We start from the raw sequence: 25,669 nt of genomic DNA, 5'->3' as shown, positions 1-25,669 counted from the left end.
CGGCCCCCGTTCCGAACAACACATTGCCAACTGATTTTATTTGCTTATCCGGACTTTATGCGGCTTTTATTTGATTTTTATGCCTGTCGCTACTTCCATTTCTGTAATTGAATTGTCATTGTCCGGGCGGAAAGTTGTCGCTGACCGCTGCTGGTTGGTTGGATGGTTGGTTGACTGGCTGGCTGGCCGGTTGATTTGCCGGACCCTGTCCACGTCTGCCCGTTCGCATGTCGAAGCATGTCAAAAATGGTTTTGCGCTTGATTGGCGTTGGCAAACACCCAGAGGTATACAAAGTGACGGGTGCCTGCGTGAAAAGGGTTGTACGGCCAAGTTAGAAGCGGTCATTCATTGGCAAATTGGCGCAATTGTCGAAGGGGCTAAAATAAAAGTGAGTAAATAAAAGTGACAGTGCAAAGTGGCAAAGGAAGCGGTGGTATATCATTTGCAATTCGCCATTTCTTCCTCTAACAACTGAAGGATTCATTTCTAAACATGCTCGTACAAGGATATAAACATATGGGTACGTAACATCAAATTATTTAATTTAGACTTAAGCGAGAAGGTTTCTCCAAATATCAGAAAGTATACAGTATACAGATTTGAAATATGTAACGCGTTTTCAAAACTGATGGATTCATTTATATTCAAATATTACAGTTACACTTTAAAACTGTAATGTCTAAATAGATAAACAACCAAACAGCAAGCTCCTTATTGCTAAGACATTGTATTATGGAGTTGAAATATTCGGGGACTGTTAAAAGTAGCCTTCAACAGCATTGCACGATATGTCTTTGACATTAATAGAAAGGACTCAATACGCTAATAAAATTTTTAAGCTGACCCTTAACTCTTGGATTAAAATTAGCTCACTAATTGTCATGCATAGAACCATTACGCGAAAAGAGCCGAATCATCTGTATGACAAAATCTCATTTACTTCATGAAGAAGAACTAATAATATACTTTAATACACTTTTTCATATTACAATAGGTTCGTCTGTGGAACGAGTTAACTGAACTTAAAAACAATCAGCAGTGAAACGCATTTTAGATCTAGAACTCAAGCACACCTTCAAGAGAACAACTAAATGAAAATAAAGTTAAAGACACAATAATAACCCTACAATTACATTTAGTAGGCAACACTTATGTACTAGTATAAAATAAAATAATAATAAAAAAAGCCAAAAAACTTTCAATTTGTGTATAAATAAAATGTAACTTCTAATTGTAGATTTAGTAGGCTAATCAAATTACTTTAAATTTTATCTTAGAAAATTGTATGTTTTGTAACCAGTGTATTAACTTATAAGACTTTATCTTGTCGCTCTAGGAATTAATAATATGTAAAAAAATAAAACGGGTCGACGAATATTTAATTTAAATTATATTTAAATAATAATATAAGTATATATTTAAATAATAATAATAATAATATGTTTCGGGCATCTTTAAATGTTGATCTACTTGTATATCCTAATCTCATTGTTTTGGTTGAAGAATATTATTATGCTGCGATCAGACGAACACATAATTTGCATAGAAATTTTTAAAATTCAAGAAATATGATTAAGAGTAAATCAAAACTGGTTTGTTGCAGTAAAATATTTCTTTTGGCATAGCTTTGTTATCCTTTGGGTAAATTCGCGTGCGCGACATTTTTTTTATTACTTTCCAGTTCTGCCTTATCATCTGAAAACTAGTGATTTGTTCTTGCTACCAAGTCTTTTTAATTTTTCCTTTTTTTATTTCAACTAAAAAAAATATTTGTTTGTGTACTGAACTAAAGGTATTTAATTTTTTTATATCCTGTACTGTACTAAAGGGTAAAAATTAAACACTTGGATTGTGCGATTGTATGTGATACCCAGAAGGAGATGCGACAGTCCCCCTAAAGAATATACATACAAATATATTCTCGATCAGTACGACCTATAGACATGACAGTATGTTCTATATGAGCGCACGCATATCGGGAAGTATATATCTAAGTGCATAAAAATATGCTCAAACTTGTCCTTTTCCGGAACAGAGAGGTGGTTAGACTCAGGACTTATTTTTAAAGACAATTATTTGGTTATATTGACAGTATCAGCTATGTGCAGCGGGATAAAGGACTTTGAGGATCTTTGATTTTAACAGGATGCTGCGAATAAAGCGAATATCGAGCAAGCCATTCATGAGATAGAGCCAGAAACCAAGGTGTAGGGAACTGTGAAGGTAGCCGACGTAGCCACATTAATGAAATAATGTTCCATAAATAATGGGAATGTTTGCTCTTTCGAATAAACCAATAATGTAGCGCTTTTTTATGTTTAATTATTTTAAAAGTTTTCATAAAGAAACCACTATATGGGCCACCCTGTACATACGTATGTATTAACTTTGTGAAGTCTCCCTCACCTTTTTCTAAGTGTTACATATATTTGCACGAAACTAGTATACCCTTTTACCCTCTGGGTATACTGAAGAACTAGACATTGTGAGAATTTTCATATCATTCGTTATTCATTCATTCATATAATTCATTTCAAGTTTTGACATTTTACCCCTTCTATGGGCGTACAACTATGTACAGGGTGCGCCATCTTTTATGTCGGTATGTAAACATTGAATATCTTTGAAAATAAACAACCGATTTTCAAGTATGAGATATTTTTATTTAATTTGGTTCTGTACAATTTCTTGAACTGAGGTTTTCAACACTGGTCTACTCAAGTCAATCGGTTCACTAATGACAAAGCCATTCAATATCTACACACCGACATAAAAACTAAAACATTTTCTGTTTTGATTATTTCCATACTTCACGTACTTTAGAGAAAGAAATGGCTTAGAGAGGTGAAACAAGTTATTAAGTTGGCGTAATGTCGCAGTTGGCCATAAAAAGGAAAACATACGATAAGGTGTTGAAATAAAATGCTGTCCTAAATTTTGTTCTAGGCTCCAACTTAGTTGCTTTTGAGTTGTGTTCATAAACATTCATTTAAAATCCATTTAATATCTACCTGTTGTACAGAAAAAATTTGAATACCAACTCCACTTGGCCAACTCCTCGTATGTAGTCGCATTGAAGGCGTAGGCCAAGCTGGCTGGCGGGGCTTGTGTTTGCGAATATGCACGTTTTAATATCCATTTTGAGGACAATTTAAGCAGTTTTCATATTTAAAATTCCCAAAATGGCAGTACGTGAGATCATAACCGTAACACTTAATGGCAAGTTGCGCATATATTTCATATTTGCACTTCGGATACTTTCAGCACGAGATGGCTCCAGAGCCGGCAACATAAAAACCTGCTGCTAGCAAATTTTAAAGCACACATGCCGGGGTCGCTGTGAGGGGCGGTGAATGCACTTAAACTTGGCATAAAGGGTTTCTTGAGTTTTGTTCGCAAAGTTAGAAACAACCCTAGCCCCTGGCAAAGTATCGTTCAACTTCCGGTGGATGGGCCATTAGAAGGAGAGGAACAGGAGCGAAACGCTCGCTTTCCAATTGGCATGCGACAGCCCCCAATCCCAATCCCAACACAATCGGAAACATAATGGCCTAATCGAATGATAATTTAATAAAGCCAAAATGTGCCATCGACATTTGAATTGTGGGCCTTGTAAGGCGGTTAATTGAATCTTCCCCTTTGGCTCTTAATGCTGCGGCCCTTTGAGTTTGAGTTTCGTTTCGAGTTTCGTACTAGTGGCATCTTCCGAGTGCCTTTGAATATGCAGAATGTGTTATTCATATCCACTCGTATGTACGAATTCTATATGTATTTATGGCTATGTGTGCATAATCAGAATGAATGTTTATCGGGGGAATTGAACTTGTGCATAAGGCACAGGTAAGTTTAACACGAACAGGATGTGTGCAGGCATTGAACATGGTTCCTTATTTCCTTGCCCCACATACATACCTGTATATGTATGTGTGTCTATTCGAATGTGGTTGAGTAACTAGCATTGACAGCAGGAACAGAACAACAAGGACGGATGAACAAGCAAACAAACCGGCAGATGCATATCCATGCTTGTCCTTTGCTCTGGGAAGGCGGTTCAATCGAACTCACGTTCCCTAACTCAGTTTGCATGCACCTCATGAATAATGCATCGACCGCATTAGAAGCATTTTCATTGCACAATCCAACATCATTTATATGGTTCTCTCTAAGTGACCAGAACAGTATGAAACAATTCTAATGGACTCCAGCTAAAATATTTATAAAGCCTGCACGATACGTGGCGATTGATAAACCAGTCGTGCCCTAATCGTGAGCTTCTAAGAAACAGAAGTGATAAAATACCTCAATAAGACATTCAAGTTTTCAATAGCAAGTGCAATTGAGAGGGATTTATTGTTCAGGTTTTCCGGTTTTCACAGAACAAGTCAATTTCTCCAATGAAATTTGAATGCCTCGAAACCGCAACAGGTTTTTACAATTTTGTTTAAACAATGAAGATTTCCTTCGCACATATTGTCGTTATTCACATACTTATTAGTTCAATATAAAAACTCGTGTATTTTTAATATATTATGTGAGAGCACCTCCTTATTTATCAACTAATTGATTGCCAATTACATCAACTACATTTGAGAAAACTCTTACAAAAAATGATTAAAAAAAAAGGAAGTGGTATTCATTTAGTGGAGCTCAGCATTATTTTGTATCCCAATAAGTTATTACCAGCAGTTTGATATATATACATAGATAAGTTAACTATGGTAATAATATTAAATTAGATGGTCACAATTAAATCAAAGTTGCTTGCGATATTAATGGAAATAGCTCCTCCAAATAAAAGGTACAACTGAATGATGTTTGGAACATCCTCCCCTTCCCTTTTACCTATTAAATACCATTGCTTGATAAAAATAGTATTCAAATAAATAAAATAGCAGAAGGATTCGAAAAAGGAATTATAAAGTAATAAAAGGTGATAAATATCTTATATTTTAGTTACCTTAACATATTATTATCCCAGTAAATCAATTATACCATACTTCACAGTAATTCGTCATTAAGGTTTATTATCCTTATCAAGTTTTTAAAAAACTTACTTCGGAAATAAATGACTTAAAAACAGGTTAAGGAGGCTGGAGGCTGATGACCGCTGGCAGAAAGTGCTGCAAAAAAATAAGACTTAAAAAAACAATAAATCGAAATAAATTTAACTTTCCATTTAATTTGTTTTTAAAAAAATAGCTAGCAGCAATCCCAAAATGTGAGTTTGTTTCGGCTCGAAAAACGGCGGTACAATCATCACATAAGCATGATTTAAATAATAAAACAAGTAAAAAAGCTAAAGTCGGGTGTCCCGACTTTGAAATACTCTGTACATATGTTTACAATAATTATAGAAAATAAAAAAATTAAGAAAATAAAAAAAAAAATTTGATCGATTTTACCTCTCTCGGTATTCGAACTCACGTAAAGGGTGTATAATTGCACATTTACATAACAATTGCGTCTGTGTGAGTGTATGTATGCCTATGCGCATCAATTCGTGTCTGTGTAAGCATTTTCGCAGTCAACCAAACAGCAACATCAACAACAGCCGCGGGCAGCGCTTGAGCAGCGCTGCAGCAGCGCTGCATCAGCAAATATATTTATGGCTATAACTTCTTGTTAAATCGGTCTTTCATAATGAAATTTGGCATACGGACACATAATAACCAACTGGGGGTATTTCCAAAATTTCAGTTCGAAATTCCAAGAATTACGGGAGTTACGATTTGCGGGGTAGAGGGGGGAGGGAGGGGAATTCCAAAATATACATTTTCTGCGTATTCACATAAGGCATCTGGGACTAAAATTTGGTGTTCCTAGGTCTTATAGTCTCCGAGATATAGGCGATTATACGAATGGAAAATCGGGAAAACCCCCATAGGGGGGAAGTGGGGGGGAAAATCAAAAAAATAAAACAAACTCGTATAGAATACACACATAACGCATCTTTGTGCAAAATTTGGTGTCTCTATCTCTTATAGTCTCTGAGATCCAGGTGTTCATACGGACGGACAGACGGACAGACAGACAGACAGGGCTAGATCGACTCGTCTCGTCATGCTGATCAAGAATATATATACTTTGTGGGGTCTGCCACGCCTCCTTCTGCCTGTTACATTTTTCAGCTCCCGCAAACCTAATATACTCTTGTACATTTCATGTACAGAGTATAAAAAAAGCAAGAAAGGAATGCTAGAGTCGAGCGGGCTCACTCTCAAATACCCTGTAAACCCTCCAAAAAATAAAAAAAAATTGTGGATTTTAAATTTTTTAATTTAAAACAAGAAAGGAATGCTAAAGTCGAGCAGGCTCAACTCTTAAATACCCTGTACCACCCCACAAAAAAGTAATTTAATTAATTTAATTAAATTAATTAATTAATTTAATTTAATTAATTAATTTAATTTAATTAATTAACTAAATTAATTTAATTAATTAACTAAATATTCCATGCATGCATAGATACATTTACATTTACATCAGAATCGTGCCTTATGCGTGTTTGTGTACTGTACATATGTATGTATGTGTGCATTGGGCCTGGTTATATGGCTATAACTTTCTTTCCAATCATTCTATCATAATGAAACTTGGTATACGGATATACAATTACTAACTGGATGTGTCTACCAAATTTCAGTTCAAAATTCCAAGAATTACGGGAGTTATAGAAAATCGTTAATAGGGGGGGAGTGGGGGGGTGGATCAGAAAAAATGAACAAACTCGTCCTTTCTCGGTCTCAGGAGAATCTGTATACCAAGTTTGGTTATTCTAGCTCTTATACTTTCGGAGATCCTTGCGTTCATACAGACAGACAGACAGACAGACAGACGGACAGACGGACAGACGGACAGACGGACATGGCTATATCGACTCGGCTTGTCATGCTGATCAAGAATATATATACTTTGTGGGGTCTACCAAGCCTCCTTCTGTGTGTTCCATGTGCACTCGCACAAAACTAATATACCCTTGTACCCTTTGGGTACAGGGTATAATAATACATTAGTGGAAACATATGTGTGAAGTACAGAATTATGTCAACAACAACAACAGCTGCAGAGCTTGGGCAGATATTATATTTATGGCTACCACTTTCTTTCTAATTGATCTATCATAATTAAAATTAATATACGAACACATAATCACTAACTGGATGTGACTACCAAGTTTTAAAAAAATTCCAAGAATTGGGTGAGTTAGAGAAAATCGCGAATAGAGGCGGAGTGGGAGGGTGTATCGAAAGAAATAAACAAACTTGCCTTTTCTCGGGCTTAGAGGAGTCTACATACGAACCTTGGTTATTCTAGCTCTTATGTTTCTGAGATCCTTGCGTTCATACAGGCAGACGGACAGAAAGACAGACAGTTGATTAGACATAATCAAAGGTGAAGAAAATGCAAGCGGAATTGGAAAAAATTGACTTCCCCCGCTTTCCTACAGCCCATTGGCTATTACATATGGTACTAAGTATTTGCAAACATGCTGGCGACGAAATAATTATCCCCTAATAATCAAGGTTTTTTTTTTTTTTTGAGGAAAACTGAACTCGCATTTATGTTTACAAATATTTATGGAGATGATGGATGAATGCGTGTTACCAAATATTGCCCTCTCGAGTGTGTTGGCAAATATGTGAAATGTGCCTTCATTTGCTTATGGGCGGCCTCTTAGAACAGGACGATGAAATTGGCTGACCCAAAATGTGAGACGGCTGAATGCGCACGACTTGCTGCGTACGAGTATTAAAAATAATATGCAAAGTGCGGGGACCTGTTGAGATTTTCACAATTCCCAAAACAAATAACATATTCACATATTGTTGCTTTCCAAGTCCGTCGGCATGCCAGCCACAGACCACGTCCGTATGCCTTGGCATATCCTGCTGCCTGCCTGACTGTCTGAGTCTTTCTGTCCTGCACTCAGCATCTTCCTTTGAATGGGCCTCGGTCTGGCTTTGGGGCTGTTTATGATTTATCATCGCCGACGCCAAAGTTATTTCTTCAAGATTAAAACGAGGAGCGATGCTTTTAAGCGACAACCCCCAACCCCCCCCCCCCCCCCAAGCCCCACAGTATTTGTGTTGTGGTTGTGGCTGTGGCTGCGATGTAAAGGGAATGAATGCCAACGTCCATTTAGTTAATATGACAACTTTAATTTGGCACATCCAGGCGCATTTGTAAAGTGGCTTTTGTATTTTCGCCAAATCCAGTAAAATATTCAGCCCCACCTTTGAGGGTAGAAGCATAATCTTTGCGAAATGCCGCAGGTAATGTCATTGGCAGTGTGTGCTTTATGTTATGTCAATAAATCGAGATCAAGTCAAACTAAAACTATAGCTTGTATGCTGCAAATGAGTGCACATACTACATATAGTCATGGCCGTAGCGAGGGGATGCAAAGCGGGCAGCTGCCCCCCATCCCCTTCATTCTAAACGGAACAAAAATGTTGCAGACAAATTTAAATTTGTGCCGCAAAAATCACGAAAAAAAAGACATCCATTTTATGGCTACGCTTAATTGATCAGCTAGATTGCTGTGAATATATAATGTTGAGAATATATACCTATATATATATGGGCATGAAAACGAATTTTTATTGTGTTAATAGGTTTAACTTATAACTCTTAACTAGGCCTATATTTGGTGCTAAGGTTGATTTTGGGCAACGGGACAAACGGAGCAAGAAGTTGTTTTTGCGGCCACCAGTTCGCTGATTTCATCAAAACCTGAGGCATTACTATATATATTAATGCGACTAATTTAAAAATGGTTCTTTTCATACTTATAATAAAATAATATCAGACTTAACTACATATGAAACAAACAATCTTTATGTACTATTAATAAATAAATATAAATGTATTCAACAAAAATAGATTTAAGAACGAATAATATTAATAATATTTAATGTGGGTTTTTAAGAAAATACAGTTTCAGTTCTGAACTGTCGAAACAAAATGATTTTAGATTTCTTTATCTGCCATAACTTCCTTTTGATAACTGCCCCGACCCCAGATATGACTCCCATTCCAGGTGGGCTTGCAAAAGAATTCTATTCAACTGAGAAGCATACGAATTCTTTTTAGAAAATAAATGATACAAGTACTATAAATTGTTTTCAAACTGAGAGCAGTTCCGCCGCCATTATTATTCATCTAGATTTCATATATATATATTGATATAAAAATTGATCATTTATGTAAGAAAACAAAATTTCAAATGTTTTTACACTCTCGACTTCATATCAGTTCCACGATCACAAATCTTCTTATTTTTAGCAATTTTTTTTTTAATTTTATTGCATTTGAAATCTTTAGATGAAGACATTTTCATTATTTTGAATTTCATTTTTCCCTATTTTTCCATTTTTTTCGTGTGTTTTCTGGGTAGTGCAAATAATTTGATAGAAAAAGATCGGCCAAACAAATGTGTTCCCCCCTGGACTAAATCCTGCCTATGCCCATGCATGTAGTAGAGCACTATAGTGTATGGAAAGTTCTGGTCCGCGAAATACAAACAGAACAAACTTCACCCTCCCAGCTCGCACGCAAGAACTTTGCGAATGGCAAAGTTTATTTTACGCTGCAAAACTAAATAAATTAGCCCGAAGGTTCAGAGTGCAGAGTGCTGAGGAGGGGGGGAGGGGGAAGCCGCAACCGCACACATAATTAATAATTGTTATGATTGAGTGACTGAGCATTGGCTTTTGGGTCAGAAACAAGTTTCCGGTGCCACCTGGGAGTGGAAACAACAAGAAAGCTGTCTGGCTTGCACATAGGATGTGCAACTTAAAGATCGTATCTGAATATTGGATGTTAATGAAAAAGTTATGGTTTAGTGAAGCTTACAGGCTAGCTTACTAGAGTATTGAAGACAGGATTTAAATCACAATCGAAACGGCTTCACTTCTCAGTTCCCCACACAACATTCTCAATCCAGTCGATGTAGAGGTATATTTTTGTATACACACTTGGCACATTACGGGTTCCACACACCTGCCCATACGAAGTAATGCCAATTATCTGCTTGAGGCAATTAAATTCTGGATGCTGCACGAATATAGGTCCACCAGAGTCGCCGTTGCAAGTATCTGCACTGCTTGTGCGCGATCCGGCGCAGAATTGTGTGCGAGGCTCTATAGTCTGGCTAACCCGCTCATGACACTGCTCATCACTAAATCGTTCCAGGGTCACTCTTCGAAGGTGGGTTGATGGGGTGCCCGCATATCTGGTATGTCCCCAACCGACTGCTGTCAGCTGCTGATGCTCATTTCCTGGACTCGAAGATAAACAGGCTGGCGCAATATATTCAGAAAAGGTAACTCTTCTATTCAGCTCGATCAGGGCAATATCATTGAGAGGGGCGCCATCCTCGCCATCGTTGTAGGAAGGATGCACCACATAATTAACAATTTCAAAGTCTTCTGGTCGCGCATCATCTATAGTGCTGCTATAGTCGAGCTCTCCCAATCGTACCACAAATTTCGGGGAATCGAAAGCGGGATCTAAGCGTTCGGATTTTGTTCTGCAATCGAGACATTTGGACATAATATTGATAAGATTCACCAATTCACTTACTCTGTGGATTCCAGACAATGCGCTGCTGTAAGAATATACTTGGGGTGTATTAAAGTGCCACCACAGTCCCACCTAATGTTGGAGCTATTTCTATTCCGGGTGCCTATTAAGGCCATGAAAGGATACTCTTTTGGTGCAGCCTTGGTGCCGTTTACAATGAAGGGTGTTGAAGCACAAGTCCTCCAAATTTCGCTATATCGCCGACATTCTGGCATAATAGAAGGATAGTTAGAGCTTTTCCGCTAGTGGAATGTTGTGCTAACCTCTCGCAGATATTCGATTCGCTGTTGAAACACTCAATTGGTTCTGTGAATGTTTGGGTAGAGGACAGCAAACAATGTCGCGGGACTCATCACAATACTTAACCCTGTCCCCGATTAAATGCCAGTTATAAAATATCACCGGACAATCCGCCGACGTCAAGCTCGCACACTTCCCAGTGCCATTATCGCAATATTCAGTAACAGATTCGACAACCAACACAGATAAACCGCAGAGCAACAGAGTCCTATGAAGTGAGTTCATTGCTTCACAACCGAAACGAAACTGAGCGAGCGCTATAGTAGTGATATAGTCATGATCAGTGAGTGCGTTTCCAATTGTGAGGTAAGTCCGGGAATCCGAGAGTGGGAAAGACCACGAGCGGGAGCGTCGATTGATAAGACGACGCGGATCCATTAGTTATGTGTGCGGGATTTTAATTCAATGAGTGCCGCTTACAAAGCCGACGCGTGTTCTCGACTCGAACTACAATTAATACACTCAACAAAAATATGCCACGAATTTAAAACAACTTTCCTTAAAAATGTGAAAGCAAGATTTTACATTTTATACAAGATGAAAAATATTTGTCCAAAACGTTGCTCACTTCATTAATGTTGCTTGTTAAATCTATTTACAATATATCTCCATTAATTGAAAAACTGTTAAAAATGCTAACTTTTTAAATATTTTTTCAAATTCTGCCTATAATTGATTTAAAGGTTTCGGCATATTTGAAAACTCTGGAAAATATATCAAAATTAAAATACTAATAAATGTCTCTTAGTAGTTGGCCAATGTTAGTTGTCTACCAATAACACTAGGTCGTTCAAACAATAATTAACGCAATCATTAATTGGTAATAATAGCAAATAGGAACAAAACTCTGATTTTATGAGTATGTCCGATAACTCTATACATAATAATTAGTACGATCCAATCTAAACTTAGAAAACTTATTCAATTTAATTTAGTTTAAAAAGCAAATAATAATAATCAAGGACGTAGGCAGGTTTTACCAATGGGGGGGCCAAAAAATTAAAATATTGATTAATTATTTAATCGATGCATTTAAAAAATAACTTATGCATATGATCAATGAAAAAACAAATCCAACTCAGATCGATTTTAAGGATAAATAGTATAAATATAATAACAATACATATATCAACATAAGCTAAGAAAGAAACTAAATAAAATTTTTAATTAATTTTAAAATTTTTTATTCATTTAATTTTAATTTTTTTTTCTTTTTTGTTTCTTTATTTTTATTTAGTTTAAGTTCTCTATTGTATTTTTTCTTTTACATCGGCAGCATTGTTTGTCGATGAAATAAATAAATTGCTCATCAATTTGTGTCCTTCTATAATTAATTAACAATAAAGAATTCAGGTTATAAGGCTTTTTCTAATTTTTATAGCCTGTACCCAAAGGGTGAAAGGCTATACTAGTTTTGTGCGCATGTATGTAACACACAGAAGGAGGCGTGGCAGACCCCACAAAGTATATATATTATTGATCAGGATGAGAAGCCGAGTCCGTCTGTCTGTCCGTATGAACGCAAGGATCTCAGAAAGTATAAGAGCTAGAATAACCAAACTTGGTTTTCATATTCTCCTAAGGCCGAGAAAGTACGAGTTTGAGTTTTTTTTCGATGCACCCCCCCACTCCCCCGCAATTCGTGTTTTTTCTTATAACTTCCGTAATTCTCGGAATTTTGAAATCAATTTTGGTAGGTACATCCAGTTAGTACTAATGTGTCCGTATGCCAAATTTCATCATGATAGGTCAATTCTGAAGAAAGTTATAGCCATAAGTAAAATCGCTGCTCATGCGCTGCCTCTGTCGGCAGCGCTGCCCGCAGCTGTTGTTGTTGTTGCTGCTTTGGTTGAACTTTGTGCTGCATACATACACGCATATAAACACGCATAGGTACGTGATGTAAATGTATGCTGTTAAAACTGAACATAAACATGTATTCTCATTTAATTTAATTAATTAATTCATTCATTCATTTTTATTAATAATTTAATTTTTTTAAAAATTTTTTTTTTTAATTTTTTTTTTTTTAATTTTTCTTTTTTGTGGAGAGTACAGGCTATTTTACTGTCGGGCTTGCTCGACTGTAGCGTTCTATCTTGTTTTTTAATTAATTTAATTTCAATTTTTGTTTTCTTTAGTTTTATTTAGTTTAAGTTCTCTATTGTATTGATTTTTTTTTTCTTTTACATCGACAGCATTGTTTGTCTATGAAATAAATAAATAAATAAAAATATATACTATATATGTATGTTGTAAAATTTCCAAGCGCTATTATTCACATTTTAGTTATTCACAAAAAATTGCTCATCAATTCTATTATTATTATTATAAGGCCATGTTTGAATTTCAGAAGTAAATCCCCTAAAGATTGAGTAAATTTTAAATTTATTTCGCTCTAAGAAGAAAAAAGGATGACAAATCATTAATAGTTCCATAACTTTAAAGGAATGCCTGATATTTTCTTGAAGTGCATTTGCGACAATATTCTTAAGTGAACGTTTTTTTGAACAGTGGCTGCTCATTTCAAACAGTCTTTGTTGTTGCTGGCAACAATGGGTTTTGTAAATTTATTAAAATATTAATCACATGACTACAAGTATGCGCAATGCAGACTTCCACAAAAATTCCAAAATCGGGAAAACCTTCAAAGCATACTGGGATTTCTTAATTTTACAATTAAATAGTTTCTCCCATTAGCATTTTGAAAAAAAAATATTAAGATTTGTGTTCCGAGACAGCGCTTAGCGACTATTTGGAAACTAACATTTGTAAATTTTGAATATCTGGCTAGGAATTTACCGAGTAGCAAACATCAATAAAATCGAAAAAGCTTTATTGGTCACTCCACTTTTTGTAAAATCGGCATTCGAATTTTTAATTTGTAAGCCCATAAACTAACATTTGAAAATTTTGAATATCTGGCTAGGGATTTATGTACCGAGTATCAAACATCGTTAAAATTTCAAAAGCTTTACTGGCCATTTCACTTTTAGTAAATCCGGCATTCGAATTATAAATGTAGATTCTTTTTATTTTCATATGTAATTTTAAATTTCAATTTTTGAGGCAATAAACTCATTAGAACGGCATTTATATTATATTCAAGTAGGCTTTGTATTATATGGTGTATATAGAAGGTAGCTTCGTACTTATCCGTGTAACTCCAGAAGCATGTTCGCACATCCATTAATCCGAGCCGTGCACCCACTTGGGAGCGAGGGAATTTATGACATAAAAAATGGATTTGCGTTGTTTTCTCTGTGCAAATTAAATTTATTGCCGGAGATACTAATACTACAAACCGTACTCGTGTCCTTTCCACATGTTTATGCAAACAGGTACGCGTATGTGATGCACCCCTCCCCTCCCCCTTCCCATCACCACCCATCCCAGTCCTTCCAAAGTCGTACATCCGTTGCCACAGAAGAAAAATTTATTCGCGGCTTTTCGTGGTTCCATTTAACATGGCGTTTGTATAGAAAATTATGAGGCGACGTGCAGGCACACATGCTCCGATCCGTAAGCCTCGACGACTCCTGGTAACTGTTTATGGCCTGCCAGAGCAGAGAGATTACCAATATGCCGCGTCAAGTGGCAGGTACCGCATGCCAAATAACAAATGTACCTAAGTGGTAAAAACACAAAACGCACGAAAAAATTGAAAATTAAAAAAAAAAAAAAGAAACGAGCATACAAAAACAGGAACTGCACGCTTTTTGACTTTTGAGCGAACGCTGAGCGGAGCATCCACCCGAGTGCTGTTGGACCCACCCGCCCTGTTGCATTTTGACAATGAGACGGTGGGACAAGCAAGCACCACCGTCACCACCACCACCATCACCATCACCACCAACTCGTGCCACAGCCCCACCCACCCAGACATGCCGCCTAAACGGAATAAGCGTTAATGCTTCGTTTGAATGAATTTTTGATTGCGTTGTTTACGATTGAATTTCATGCCCTCTGCCCACAATTTCTTTTTTTTCGCGGATATAAATTGTTGACTCCCCGCACGAGGCAGTGTCTGTCTTTGTTGGAATTTTCAAAATCCGTGCTAAATATTTTTTATACGTATTTGCAATGTTTTCCTATGCTGCTGAGTTGCTGTGTGGCTCGACTTTTGCCGCACTTGTCATTCATGGAGTCGTGAAGTCTGAAGGTGTGTTTCGGTTTAGTGTCTTGCTTTTTGTTTAGCTCTCTCCTCTGTTCAAAAGCCATTCAGATAAATGTTATTTACAGCATTTAAGTCTCTTAAGAATTTGCAAAAGACACGCGCCAGCCGATAAGGCAAATGGCAAGCGAAATATTCATGGAAAATGGTGCGAGGGGAGCCATTCCCATAAAGGAACTTCACATTCAATAAGGATTTTCCAAGTTATATTTGAAATTGCGATTAAATAAACGATAATTTCTTATATAAACTGAATGCTGCCAGCAATGCAGCAGTTCAATATTTACAGATTATGAATGGCGCATAAACAACTTAAGAAGATATAAGTGTTATATATGTATTGGACAAGTAGGATGATTTTTACTTAGTTTGTCTTATGATGAAAATTGCAAATTGGTTTTGAACGACTTGTATAATTAATTTTTTGTTTTGAAAATGCCTTAATAAAAAGGTATAACAAAAACATAATCTTGCCAATTCTAGCGCAACCCTTTGCCCTTTTCGAAGTATTCCATTCGGTTGCCATTCGTTCGTTAATATCTCAGGCAACGTGGGAATTCGGGAACTTTGCTGCGAATTCATTAATTCGGACATTAAGTATGTATAAGTATCTGTGGGAATTTGTTCGTTTTTATTTACACATCATTGCTACTTTTTTAAAAAGAAGGAGTTTATCAATTTGTGTGTATTTTTTATTTTTGTTGTGAACGTTTATTTACAAAATGATGATATTTTTGAAATTATATTGATTTTGGTGAGTTGTTAAATGAGATTTTAAAAACAAACAAATAACATATTAAAGCATTAACTGAAATTTGATTTAAACAAAAGGGCAGCATACATTTATTGTTTTTTATGAGTGTAGTAATGGGGCTTAAATTCTCCGTCTGTTTTTTTTTTTTTTTTGGCAAGGTTTATTTACAAAATGATGATATTTTTTAAATTATATTGATTTTTGTGAGTTTTTAAAAACAGACAAATAACTTATTAAAGCATTAATTTGATTTAAAACAAGATAGAACGCTAAAATAGCCTGTACTCTCCACAAAAAAGAAAAATTTAAAAAAATACTAAAAAAATTAAAATATTTAAAAAAAAAATTAAATTAATTTATTAAATTAATTAGGAAAATTTATTTAATACATACATAGAAGACATGTTTATGTACAGTTTTACTTTTACATCACTTGTCTTATATACGTGTATATGTGTTTATATACGTGTATATATAAGCAACAACAACAACAGATGCGGGCAGCGCTGCAAGCAGAGCATGAGCAGCGATTTTATTTATAGCTATAACTTTCTTCAGAAAACGATTTTCCGGTTCAATCAGTTTTGATTTAAATTGCAATTATTAACTCAAGTACAGCAATTCGATGGTTTCGTTCTAACAAAGACTCGACTAATTTAGCGTACACATTAAATGGGAAAGGAGGCCGGCTGGCATTCAGTCACTCGTAAATTTTTAAACATCATATATTTTGATTATTTACAACATACGGTTGCATTTTATTCATCATTCCCAACACACTTAAAGGCAGAGTGTTCGCCAAACAAACAATATCAAGAGTGCCAAAGCTCACTCTCCATTTTTTACGAACCATGACATTCGCCAGGTAATGGCGAGCAAATATAATTTAAAACTAGAAAAAAGCCTAACACCTAAGCCGTAAGCAAATGTTTTTCCGCTTATCAGCAACCAGACACGAACGCAACAAGTGGCACCCTAATCAACTAATACTCATACTTATGTCAATAAATCATTCCCAAATGTTGCGTCAAATGCGAATCACAGCAGTGTCTCTAAAAAGCGATTTCCAGCCATCGTTCCTATTCATCCTTCGCTTCCCGCTTCTCAACTTGCTTCTCAACTTGCAGAGGCTGCTTTTCCTCGTATATCTGCAGCTCCTTCAGGCCCCCATCCTTTCCAAAGCTGCTTGTATAATTAATTTTTTGTTTTGAAAATGCCTTAATAAAAAGGTATAACAAAAACATAATCTTGCCAATTCTAGCGCAACCCTTTGCCCTTTTCGAAGTATTCCATTCGGTTGCCATTCGTTCGTTAATATCTCAGGCAACGTGGGAATTCGGGAACTTTGCTGCGAATTCATTAATTCGGACATTAAGTATGTATAAGTATCTGTGGGAATTTGTTCGTTTTTATTTACACATCATTGCTACTTTTTTAAAAAGAAGGAGTTTATCAATTTGTGTGTATTTTTTATTTTTGTTGTGAACGTTTATTTACAAAATGATGATATTTTTGAAATTATATTGATTTTGGTGAGTTGTTAAATGAGATTTTAAAAACAAACAAATAACATATTAAAGCATTAACTGAAATTTGATTTAAACAAAAGGGCAGCATACATTTATTGTTTTTTATGAGTGTAGTAATGGGGCTTAAATTCTCCGTCTGTTTTTTTTTTTTTTTTGGCAAGGTTTATTTACAAAATGATGATATTTTTTAAATTATATTGATTTTTGTGAGTTTTTAAAAACAGACAAATAACTTATTAAAGCATTAATTTGATTTAAAACAAGATAGAACGCTAAAATAGCCTGTACTCTCCACAAAAAAGAAAAATTTAAAAAAATACTAAAAAAATTAAAATATTTAAAAAAAAAATTAAATTAATTTATTAAATTAATTAGGAAAATTTATTTAATACATACATAGAAGACATGTTTATGTACAGTTTTACTTTTACATCACTTGTCTTATATACGTGTATATGTGTTTATATACGTGTATATATAAGCAACAACAACAACAGATGCGGGCAGCGCTGCAAGCAGAGCATGAGCAGCGATTTTATTTATAGCTATAACTTTCTTCAGAATTGACCTATCATGATGAAACTTGGCATACGGACACATAAGCACTAACTGGACGTAACTACTAAGACTGACTTCAAAATTCCAAGAATTACGAAAGTTATACAAAAAAAAAACACAAATTGCGGTGGAGTGGGGGGGGGGGGGGTGTATCAGAATAAAAAAATAAACTTGACCTGCCTAGGGCTTAGGGGAACCTGGATACCAAGTTTGGTAATTCTAGCTCTTGTACCTTCGGAGATCCTTGCGCTCATACAGACGGACGGACGGACGAACATACGGACATGGCTAAATCGACTCGGCTTATCACCCTGATCAAGAATATATACTTTGTGGGGTCTGTCACGCCTCCTTCTGTGTGTTACATACATTCGCACAAAACTAGTATAGCCTTTCACCCTTTGGGTACAGGATATAAAAAAGTCCAGCATACATTTATTGTTCTTTATGAGTGGGGTTTCAATCCTCCAAACTATCAAAATATGTATCTTGTTCTGTACTACAAAGCACCTTTTCTGTTACATAGAAGGTGCTTTATAAAAATGAGCTCCGGAAACCACTTTACAAAAAATCTCACATAATTCTTCAATTATAATGGGACGCAACCGGATCTGACAAATCCGGCCAATACCACCCAATCTTATCTACTCCCGTAAACAGATTTAAATAAATTTAAAAAAAACTGTGCAGATTATTTAATGTTGCAGAAAGCACACTTTCTGTCTAGTAGGCAGCTATACGAATGAATGCCAATTGTGGCACAGTGCTCTGATGTGAAATAATCTCATTATCCAGCTGTCTTGCTTTATTGGGTGATGATGACGTTGGCTCAATTTTTCCAACCATTACGAATGCTCGCAACGCCTCGGTAACGGGAAACCAATTAATCTCTATCAATTTTTGACTTTTGAGCAGAGGACGAAGGATCAAATGACGAGACATTGACTGGATTAGTGGAGCGGCCGAGTCCAGAACTGAACTGAACTGAACTGATGTGAAGTGGCCCCGACCAGGCTCAGACATTGCGATGTCTACGACTCCCTGGAGTGCAATCGGAAATGGACGCCCATGAAATAAATGCAAGAAAAAATAAGATGACTCGCCAGCATGGGCAGAAAAGGGGGGCAAGTGCGAGAAATGGGACAACGTGTGGGTTGTAGAAAAGGTCGATTGGTCGGCTAGAGTAGCGGGGAGTTTGTGCGTGGCATGCGAATTGGACACCGCGTGGTATGAGTAATGAGAAAGATGCTGAATGCAGAGGGAAAACGATTTTCCGGTTCAATCAGTTTTGATTTAAATTGCAATTATTAACTCAAGTACAGCAATTCGATGGTTTCGTTCTAACAAAGACTCGACTAATTTAGCGTACACATTAAATGGGAAAGGAGGCCGGCTGGCATTCAGTCACTCGTAAATTTTTAAACATCATATATTTTGATTATTTACAACATACGGTTGCATTTTATTCATCATTCCCAACACACTTAAAGGCAGAGTGTTCGCCAAACAAACAATATCAAGAGTGCCAAAGCTCACTCTCCATTTTTTACGAACCATGACATTCGCCAGGTAATGGCGAGCAAATATAATTTAAAACTAGAAAAAAGCCTAACACCTAAGCCGTAAGCAAATGTTTTTCCGCTTATCAGCAACCAGACACGAACGCAACAAGTGGCACCCTAATCAACTAATACTCATACTTATGTCAATAAATCATTCCCAAATGTTGCGTCAAATGCGAATCACAGCAGTGTCTCTAAAAAGCGATTTCCAGCCATCGTTCCTATTCATCCTTCGCTTCCCGCTTCTCAACTTGCTTCTCAACTTGCAGAGGCTGCTTTTCCTCGTATATCTGCAGCTCCTTCAGGCCCCCATCCTTTCCAAAGCTGCTTGTATAATTAATTTTTTGTTTTGAAAATGCCTTAATAAAAAGGTATAACAAAAACATAATCTTGCCAATTCTAGCGCAACCCTTTGCCCTTTTCGAAGTATTCCATTCGGTTGCCATTCGTTCGTTAATATCTCAGGCAACGTGGGAATTCGGGAACTTTGCTGCGAATTCATTAATTCGGACATTAAGTATGTATAAGTATCTGTGGGAATTTGTTCGTTTTTATTTACACATCATTGCTACTTTTTTAAAAAGAAGGAGTTTATCAATTTGTGTGTATTTTTTATTTTTGTTGTGAACGTTTATTTACAAAATGATGATATTTTTGAAATTATATTGATTTTGGTGAGTTGTTAAATGAGATTTTAAAAACAAACAAATAACATATTAAAGCATTAACTGAAATTTGATTTAAACAAAAGGGCAGCATACATTTATTGTTTTTTATGAGTGTAGTAATGGGGCTTAAATTCTCCGTCTGTTTTTTTTTTTTTTTGGCAAGGTTTATTTACAAAATGATGATATTTTTTAAATTATATTGATTTTTGTGAGTTTTTAAAAACAGACAAATAACTTATTAAAGCATTAATTTGATTTAAAACAAGATAGAACGCTAAAATAGCCTGTACTCTCCACAAAAAAGAAAAATTTAAAAAAATACTAAAAAAATTAAAATATTTAAAAAAAAAATTAAATTAATTTATTAAATTAATTAGGAAAATTTATTTAATACATACATAGAAGACATGTTTATGTACAGTTTTACTTTTACATCACTTGTCTTATATACGTGTATATGTGTTTATATACGTGTATATATAAGCAACAACAACAACAGATGCGGGCAGCGCTGCAAGCAGAGCATGAGCAGCGATTTTATTTATAGCTATAACTTTCTTCAGAAAACGATTTTCCGGTTCAATCAGTTTTGATTTAAATTGCAATTATTAACTCAAGTACAGCAATTCGATGGTTTCGTTCTAACAAAGACTCAACTAATTTAGCGTACACATTAAATGGGAAAGGAGGCCGGCTGGCATTCAGTCACTCGTAAATTTTTAAACATCATATATTTTGATTATTTACAACATACGGTTGCATTTTATTCATCATTCCCAACACACTTAAAGGCAGAGTGTTCGCCAAACAAACAATATCAAGAGTGCCAAAGCTCACTCTCCATTTTTTACGAACCATGACATTCGCCAGGTAATGGCGAGCAAATATAATTTAAAACTAGAAAAAAGCCTAACACCTAAGCCGTAAGCAAATGTTTTTCCGCTTATCAGCAACCAGACACGAACGCAACAAGTGGCACCCTAATCAACTAATACTCATACTTATGTCAATAAATCATTCCCAAATGTTGCGTCAAATGCGAATCACAGCAGTGTCTCTAAAAAGCGATTTCCAGCCATCGTTCCTATTCATCCTTCGCTTCCCGCTTCTCAACTTGCTTCTCAACTTGCAGAGGCTGCTTTTCCTCGTATATCTGCAGCTCCTTCAGGCCCCCATCCTTTCCAAAGCTGCTACTATTCCAAGGCTGCAGTGTGGACTCGCCGAAAAGGACGTAGAGCACGCCACTGGTGATCAGCATTCCAGCGGCTATAAGGAATACATTTTTCCAAGCTTCAAGCGTTTGCTAAAAATACAAAATATTTATCCCATTTAATGTACGAGTATCAGAACTTATTTATTTGGAACTCACGTTGCCCAGCGTTAGAAGGCCCACTATATAGGGTGAGATGAAGCCTGGCATGCCGCCAATCGTGCCACTTACCCCCAGCGATATGCCCGCATAGTTCGGTGAGAGATCCACGACAGAGGCGAGTGGACCGGAGGAGACAGCGCCATGGAACATCGTGGCCATTGTGACCAACACAATAGCCGCAGTGGCATTATAACCGAAATAGGCCAATGCTAGCACTACGAGGCCCTTAACGAGGCAACCTGTAAGGTGTGACAATTTTTAAAAAAGAAACAGAAAATAGAAATAATATGATGATATCCTTTTATAAGCAGTAATAGTACAATGGGAGTAAGCATATTAAATAAAATGTTGTATAACTTTTTTTTATTAAAAACCCGCATAATGAACAAGTGGAGTGCTGAGCATAGTTATTGGAAATGTCTGACAAATAATTGATCTACTTAGGGGGTTCTTAAGGGGTTTTCAACAAAAAACTGCAGAGAAACAAAACTACTACCACGTAATAGTATAATGGGAGTAAGCCTATTAAATAAAATTTTATATAAAATTTTCTTTTAAACCCGCATAATGAACAAGTGAATTGCTGTGAATAGTTATGAAAAATGTCTGACAAATAATTGATCCACTTAGGAGGTTCTTGGGAGGTCTTGATCAAAAAACTGCAGGGAAACAAAACTATTGCTGCTTTCGACGCAATCGACCATGATAAGATAACATTTTTAATCGAATTTTCTATGACATTATAGTACGTATTTAAAATATCTGAAGACTAATTTAAACAATACTTCAGAAATCCTCTACTTGTATCAACACCGACTAAATACAAAGAAATTTCAAAGATAAAGGCCGTCTACCTACTTGAAGTCATAATTTTCGGTTATAAATTTCTAATATTCTGCATTGGAAAAGAAATTTCTAATTATAATTACACATCCATTCTAAATACGACTAATATATAAATTGAAAAATCATGTAATGAACTTACAGACAGCTGTGGCCAGTTTACGGACATTTGTACGGCTCATACGATCCGTGCGCAACAAGTAGTCCGCAAATATGGAGAAAACATAGGCAAATAGCATGCGCATCAAATGAGGTAGACCCGAAAGGAAACCCGTCTAAAAAAATAAGGTCATTAATACTATAGAAATGTTCGGCGGACTGCAGCCTTACTGCTCGAATATTCCAGTGATGTATGACGCGGAAGTAGGTCGGCGCTTGGGTCATCAGCGTGAATAGGCCCCAAATTCCACCCCACTGGGCAATCACATTCATCCAGACGGGCCGTGAGGTGAGAATGGCACGCCAAGGAGTGGGACCAAGATTGCTGTTCGTCTGTACGGAGGCTCCCAGCGACTTCTCGATGTAGCGTAACTCTGAGGGGGCGATGCGCGGATGCTCAGCTGGACTGTCGAACACAAAGTACTGCCAGGCAATGAACCAGGCTGTGCCGAGAAAGCCACAAATATGGTACACCCATTCCCAGGATGTCCAATGTATTATATAGCCAAATATAGGATAGAATAATGCCACCCCCACTGAGCTACCCAAATAGGCAGTTACGAATTTGCTTCGCTCGTTCGGAGGTATCCATTTACCTGTTAGAACATGCATTGCCGGCCAAGCCAGACCCTGAAAATCGAAATTCTTCAAATGACATTTTCTAAAATCCTCAATTAGGGTATGAGAACTACCGTTATAAAACCCTGAAAAACTCGCAACCAAATTAAAGCAGCAAAGCTCCAGTACGACACGATTGGTATAAGGAAACAACAGAAAACTCCGGTTGCATTCGCCAATCCAAATACCAATTTAGTTCCATATTTACGAGCCAAAATGCCGCCGGGTATTTGTAGAATCCAATGGGCCCAAAAGAATGAGCCCAATAAAAGACCCTGCTGGTATTCATTCCAATGAAAGCCATCCTTTTCATATTCAATCTGAAAATAATAGGCAACAAAAATCAAAGCTATGAGCAAATCAAAATTATTTTGATCTTATTTCTAACGCAAAGAGATAAGTTTTCCAATTTAAGATAGTATAACAAAAGTGATATGACACTTTTAATTAATAATATATTGATATATAATAATATATTGATTAATATATTTTATTAGTTAATCCTCTAAGCAAGTTGTAAGACTAGGAATTTTTTCATCAACGATAGTAAGATCAGCTAAAAACTTTTTCAGATATCTCATAATATGTTTGGTCCGTTGAATGTTTAAAATAATAGATCATCTTTTCAGAGTTTTTGAAGTCTACTTATTATTTATTTATTTTATGTATCACAAAAGTGTCATATTAAGTGATTAATATATTTTATCAGTTAATCCTCTAAGCAAGTTGTAAGACTAGGAATATTTTTATCAACAATAGTAAGATTAGCTAACAACCATTTCAGATATCTCATAATACTTATGTTTGGTCCGTTGCCTGCTTAAAACAATAGATCATCTCTTCAGTTCCTTCCAAGCCTACTTACTTATTACCATACCTATGTATCTTATGTATTTAAAGGAAATTTGTAAAATCAGCACTCATGGGGCAGTGTATCGTTCGCTCAACCTGACTGAACCATACTAAAATCCCTAAAAATAATCAACTCTAAAATGTATATTGCCTCTTTTATGGGACCCCTATGTTTTATTGAATGCATGAGTCTTGTAGATTATATATCACTTACTTAGCACTTACTCGCGTGTTGGATTTGATTTCCAATCAACTTACCAATCTAAAAATGGCAATAATAAATTAATAATGTGAAATTAGGAGACAAAGTCTACAAAATTCCAAGTGCTACACATTCAGACCCCTGTCTGTCTGTCTGTCTGTCTGTAAAATAAATATACTCTCTGGAATGTGTACTCCTACTTTTACATACCCTTTGGTATGCAAAACCTATATAATATACATATTTTTATTTATTAATTAAACTCACATTTGCCCAATTTAAAAAGTGTTTTTCCAGTGAATATTTTTCGGTGTGTGAACTCGCATTGCCGGTTATATTTTGGTATTCTGCCGCTGCCTCTAATGGGACTACAAGCAGGCGTTCCGTAGTGTTTCCGGAAACAATGTGCGGTGGGTTTGTCGCGACAACTGGAGAAGGCGCATTCCCTTTGCCGACGATCATGTCGACGATGGTTATATTCACATTAATCCGAATCATGTAATTCACAATGAAGCCCATGAATGCCAGATGCCAGAGCACCGTGCGCGCCTCGACTGCGAACGATTGAATATTATGTTTGAGATTTTAGTTTAATTAAAACAAAGAGACGCTCTTCACTCACAACCGCATCCTCTATGCGAAACCTTTAGAATATTACGCCTATGTGAACGCATTAACAAAGCATGGCTCTTGAATTCGTGCCGGCAGAAATAGTAATAATAAAAAAAAATAAAAATAAAGTACAAACTTGAAATGCAAACCGACAACAATTGAGAATTGTGCAACCCAGAGCATGAATACATAGTGTCGCATCGAAGGTAATTTGTGGTTAATTAAGTTCCATGTGAGGTCTTCAACTAGATCATGTGTTACAATAAGATGCAATGTGACATTTAAAGAATACGATTTAGTTAGTAACAGACGATTAATTTGAATAATATTGTTAAACGAATGTGTAATGGAAAGGAAACATCTCTTTAGGATTACCTTCGGCCATTTTTAAAAATGTTAATAACACTAGAAATTTTGTAGCTTTTCACACTTTTTCTTCACTTGCTCATGGGCTTATAACTTTGGTTTTTTCTTTGTTGTTTAAGGAATTAACGAGTCGTTAAGGTCAGGCTGAGCATTGTAGCTCTATCCGAGTACTTTAGAGTGCACCATTCACGAAAAACACTTGTCTTCCGCCTCAATTTTCCCACAACTGGCTGCTGCAGGCTCACAGACTAGAATGATAATCGGGATCTACAAGTAGACAGCTCTACAGCTGCTGTCTGCCTGCCTGCCTGCCGCCCACGCACGCTGAACGAACGCTACTGATAAGCGCACATACTCGTATATCTGACAGTCTGGGCTTCAGCTATCATCAGCTTTATGGCAGCGATTATTGCGTGAGATATGCATCGCGAGCGCGTTCTCACTTATGATCGGTGATCACCACAATTGCCGACTCACCGCAAGGCGGCAGAGAACGTCAATTGTGTGTGTCCGAA

At 36.3% G+C, this 25,669-nt stretch overlaps 2 protein-coding genes across 3 annotated transcripts; both read right to left on the bottom strand.

Moving 5' to 3' along the window:
• Positions 1-8,580: 8,580 nt before the first annotated feature.
• LOC115626286 (serine protease snake) lies at positions 8,581-11,278 on the bottom strand. Its single transcript, XM_030521614.1, has 3 exons — positions 10,849-11,278; positions 10,586-10,793; positions 8,581-10,532 (listed from the first exon to the last, which is right to left on the bottom strand). Exons 1-3 carry the CDS (start codon positions 11,261-11,263, stop codon positions 9,911-9,913), a joined length of 1,245 nt encoding a protein of 414 aa, XP_030377474.1. The 5' UTR covers positions 11,264-11,278; the 3' UTR covers positions 8,581-9,910.
• Positions 11,279-20,861: 9,583 nt separating this feature from the next.
• On the bottom strand, positions 20,862-25,434 carry LOC115634656 (sialin). Of its 2 annotated transcripts, none has more exons than XM_030532514.1 (7): positions 25,164-25,434; positions 24,444-24,730; positions 23,197-23,442; positions 22,676-23,134; positions 22,488-22,620; positions 21,572-21,741; positions 20,862-21,433 (listed from the first exon to the last, which is right to left on the bottom strand). In XM_030532514.1, exons 1-7 carry the CDS (start codon positions 25,171-25,173, stop codon positions 21,215-21,217), a joined length of 1,524 nt encoding a protein of 507 aa, XP_030388374.1. In that variant the 5' UTR covers positions 25,174-25,434; the 3' UTR covers positions 20,862-21,214. The 2 variants fall into 2 exon arrangements, with proteins under 2 accessions (XP_030388374.1, XP_030388373.1); XM_030532513.1 differs by having other exon boundaries at positions 21,500-21,741; positions 25,164-25,431.
• Between the last annotated feature and the right edge of the window lie 235 nt (positions 25,435-25,669).

Source organism: Scaptodrosophila lebanonensis, unplaced genomic scaffold, assembly GCF_003285725.1.
Source record: "Scaptodrosophila lebanonensis strain 11010-0011.00,11010-0021.00 unplaced genomic scaffold, SlebRS2 tig00000001-arrow-pilon, whole genome shotgun sequence".
Taxonomy (NCBI): domain Eukaryota; kingdom Metazoa; phylum Arthropoda; class Insecta; order Diptera; family Drosophilidae; genus Scaptodrosophila; species Scaptodrosophila lebanonensis.
The sequence above is the reverse complement of the archived record's forward strand: the minus strand, read 5'-3'. Positions and strand labels throughout refer to the sequence as shown.

What these genes read in the sequence shown, in the direction of transcription:
- LOC115626286 (XM_030521614.1), bottom strand. Translation starts at nt 11,263, where the DNA reads ATGGATCCGCGTCGTCTTATCAATCGACGCTCCCGCTCGTGGTCTTTC. An exon ending in GAATCGAATATCTGCGAGAG is followed by an intron (nt 10,794 to 10,848) that starts GTTAGCACAACA and finishes CTATTATGCCAG; the next exon opens with AATGTCGGCGATATAGCGAA. An exon ending in CATTGTCTGGAATCCACAGA is followed by an intron (nt 10,533 to 10,585) that starts GTAAGTGAATTG and finishes TCTCGATTGCAG; the next exon opens with AACAAAATCCGAACGCTTAG.
- LOC115634656 (XM_030532513.1), bottom strand. An exon ending in TAAACTGGCCACAGCTGTCT is followed by an intron (nt 21,742 to 22,487) that starts GTAAGTTCATTA and finishes CACACCTTACAG; the next exon opens with GTTGCCTCGTTAAGGGCCTC. An exon ending in GCCTTCTAACGCTGGGCAAC is followed by an intron (nt 21,434 to 21,499) that starts GTGAGTTCCAAA and finishes TTGTATTTTTAG; the next exon opens with CAAACGCTTGAAGCTTGGAA.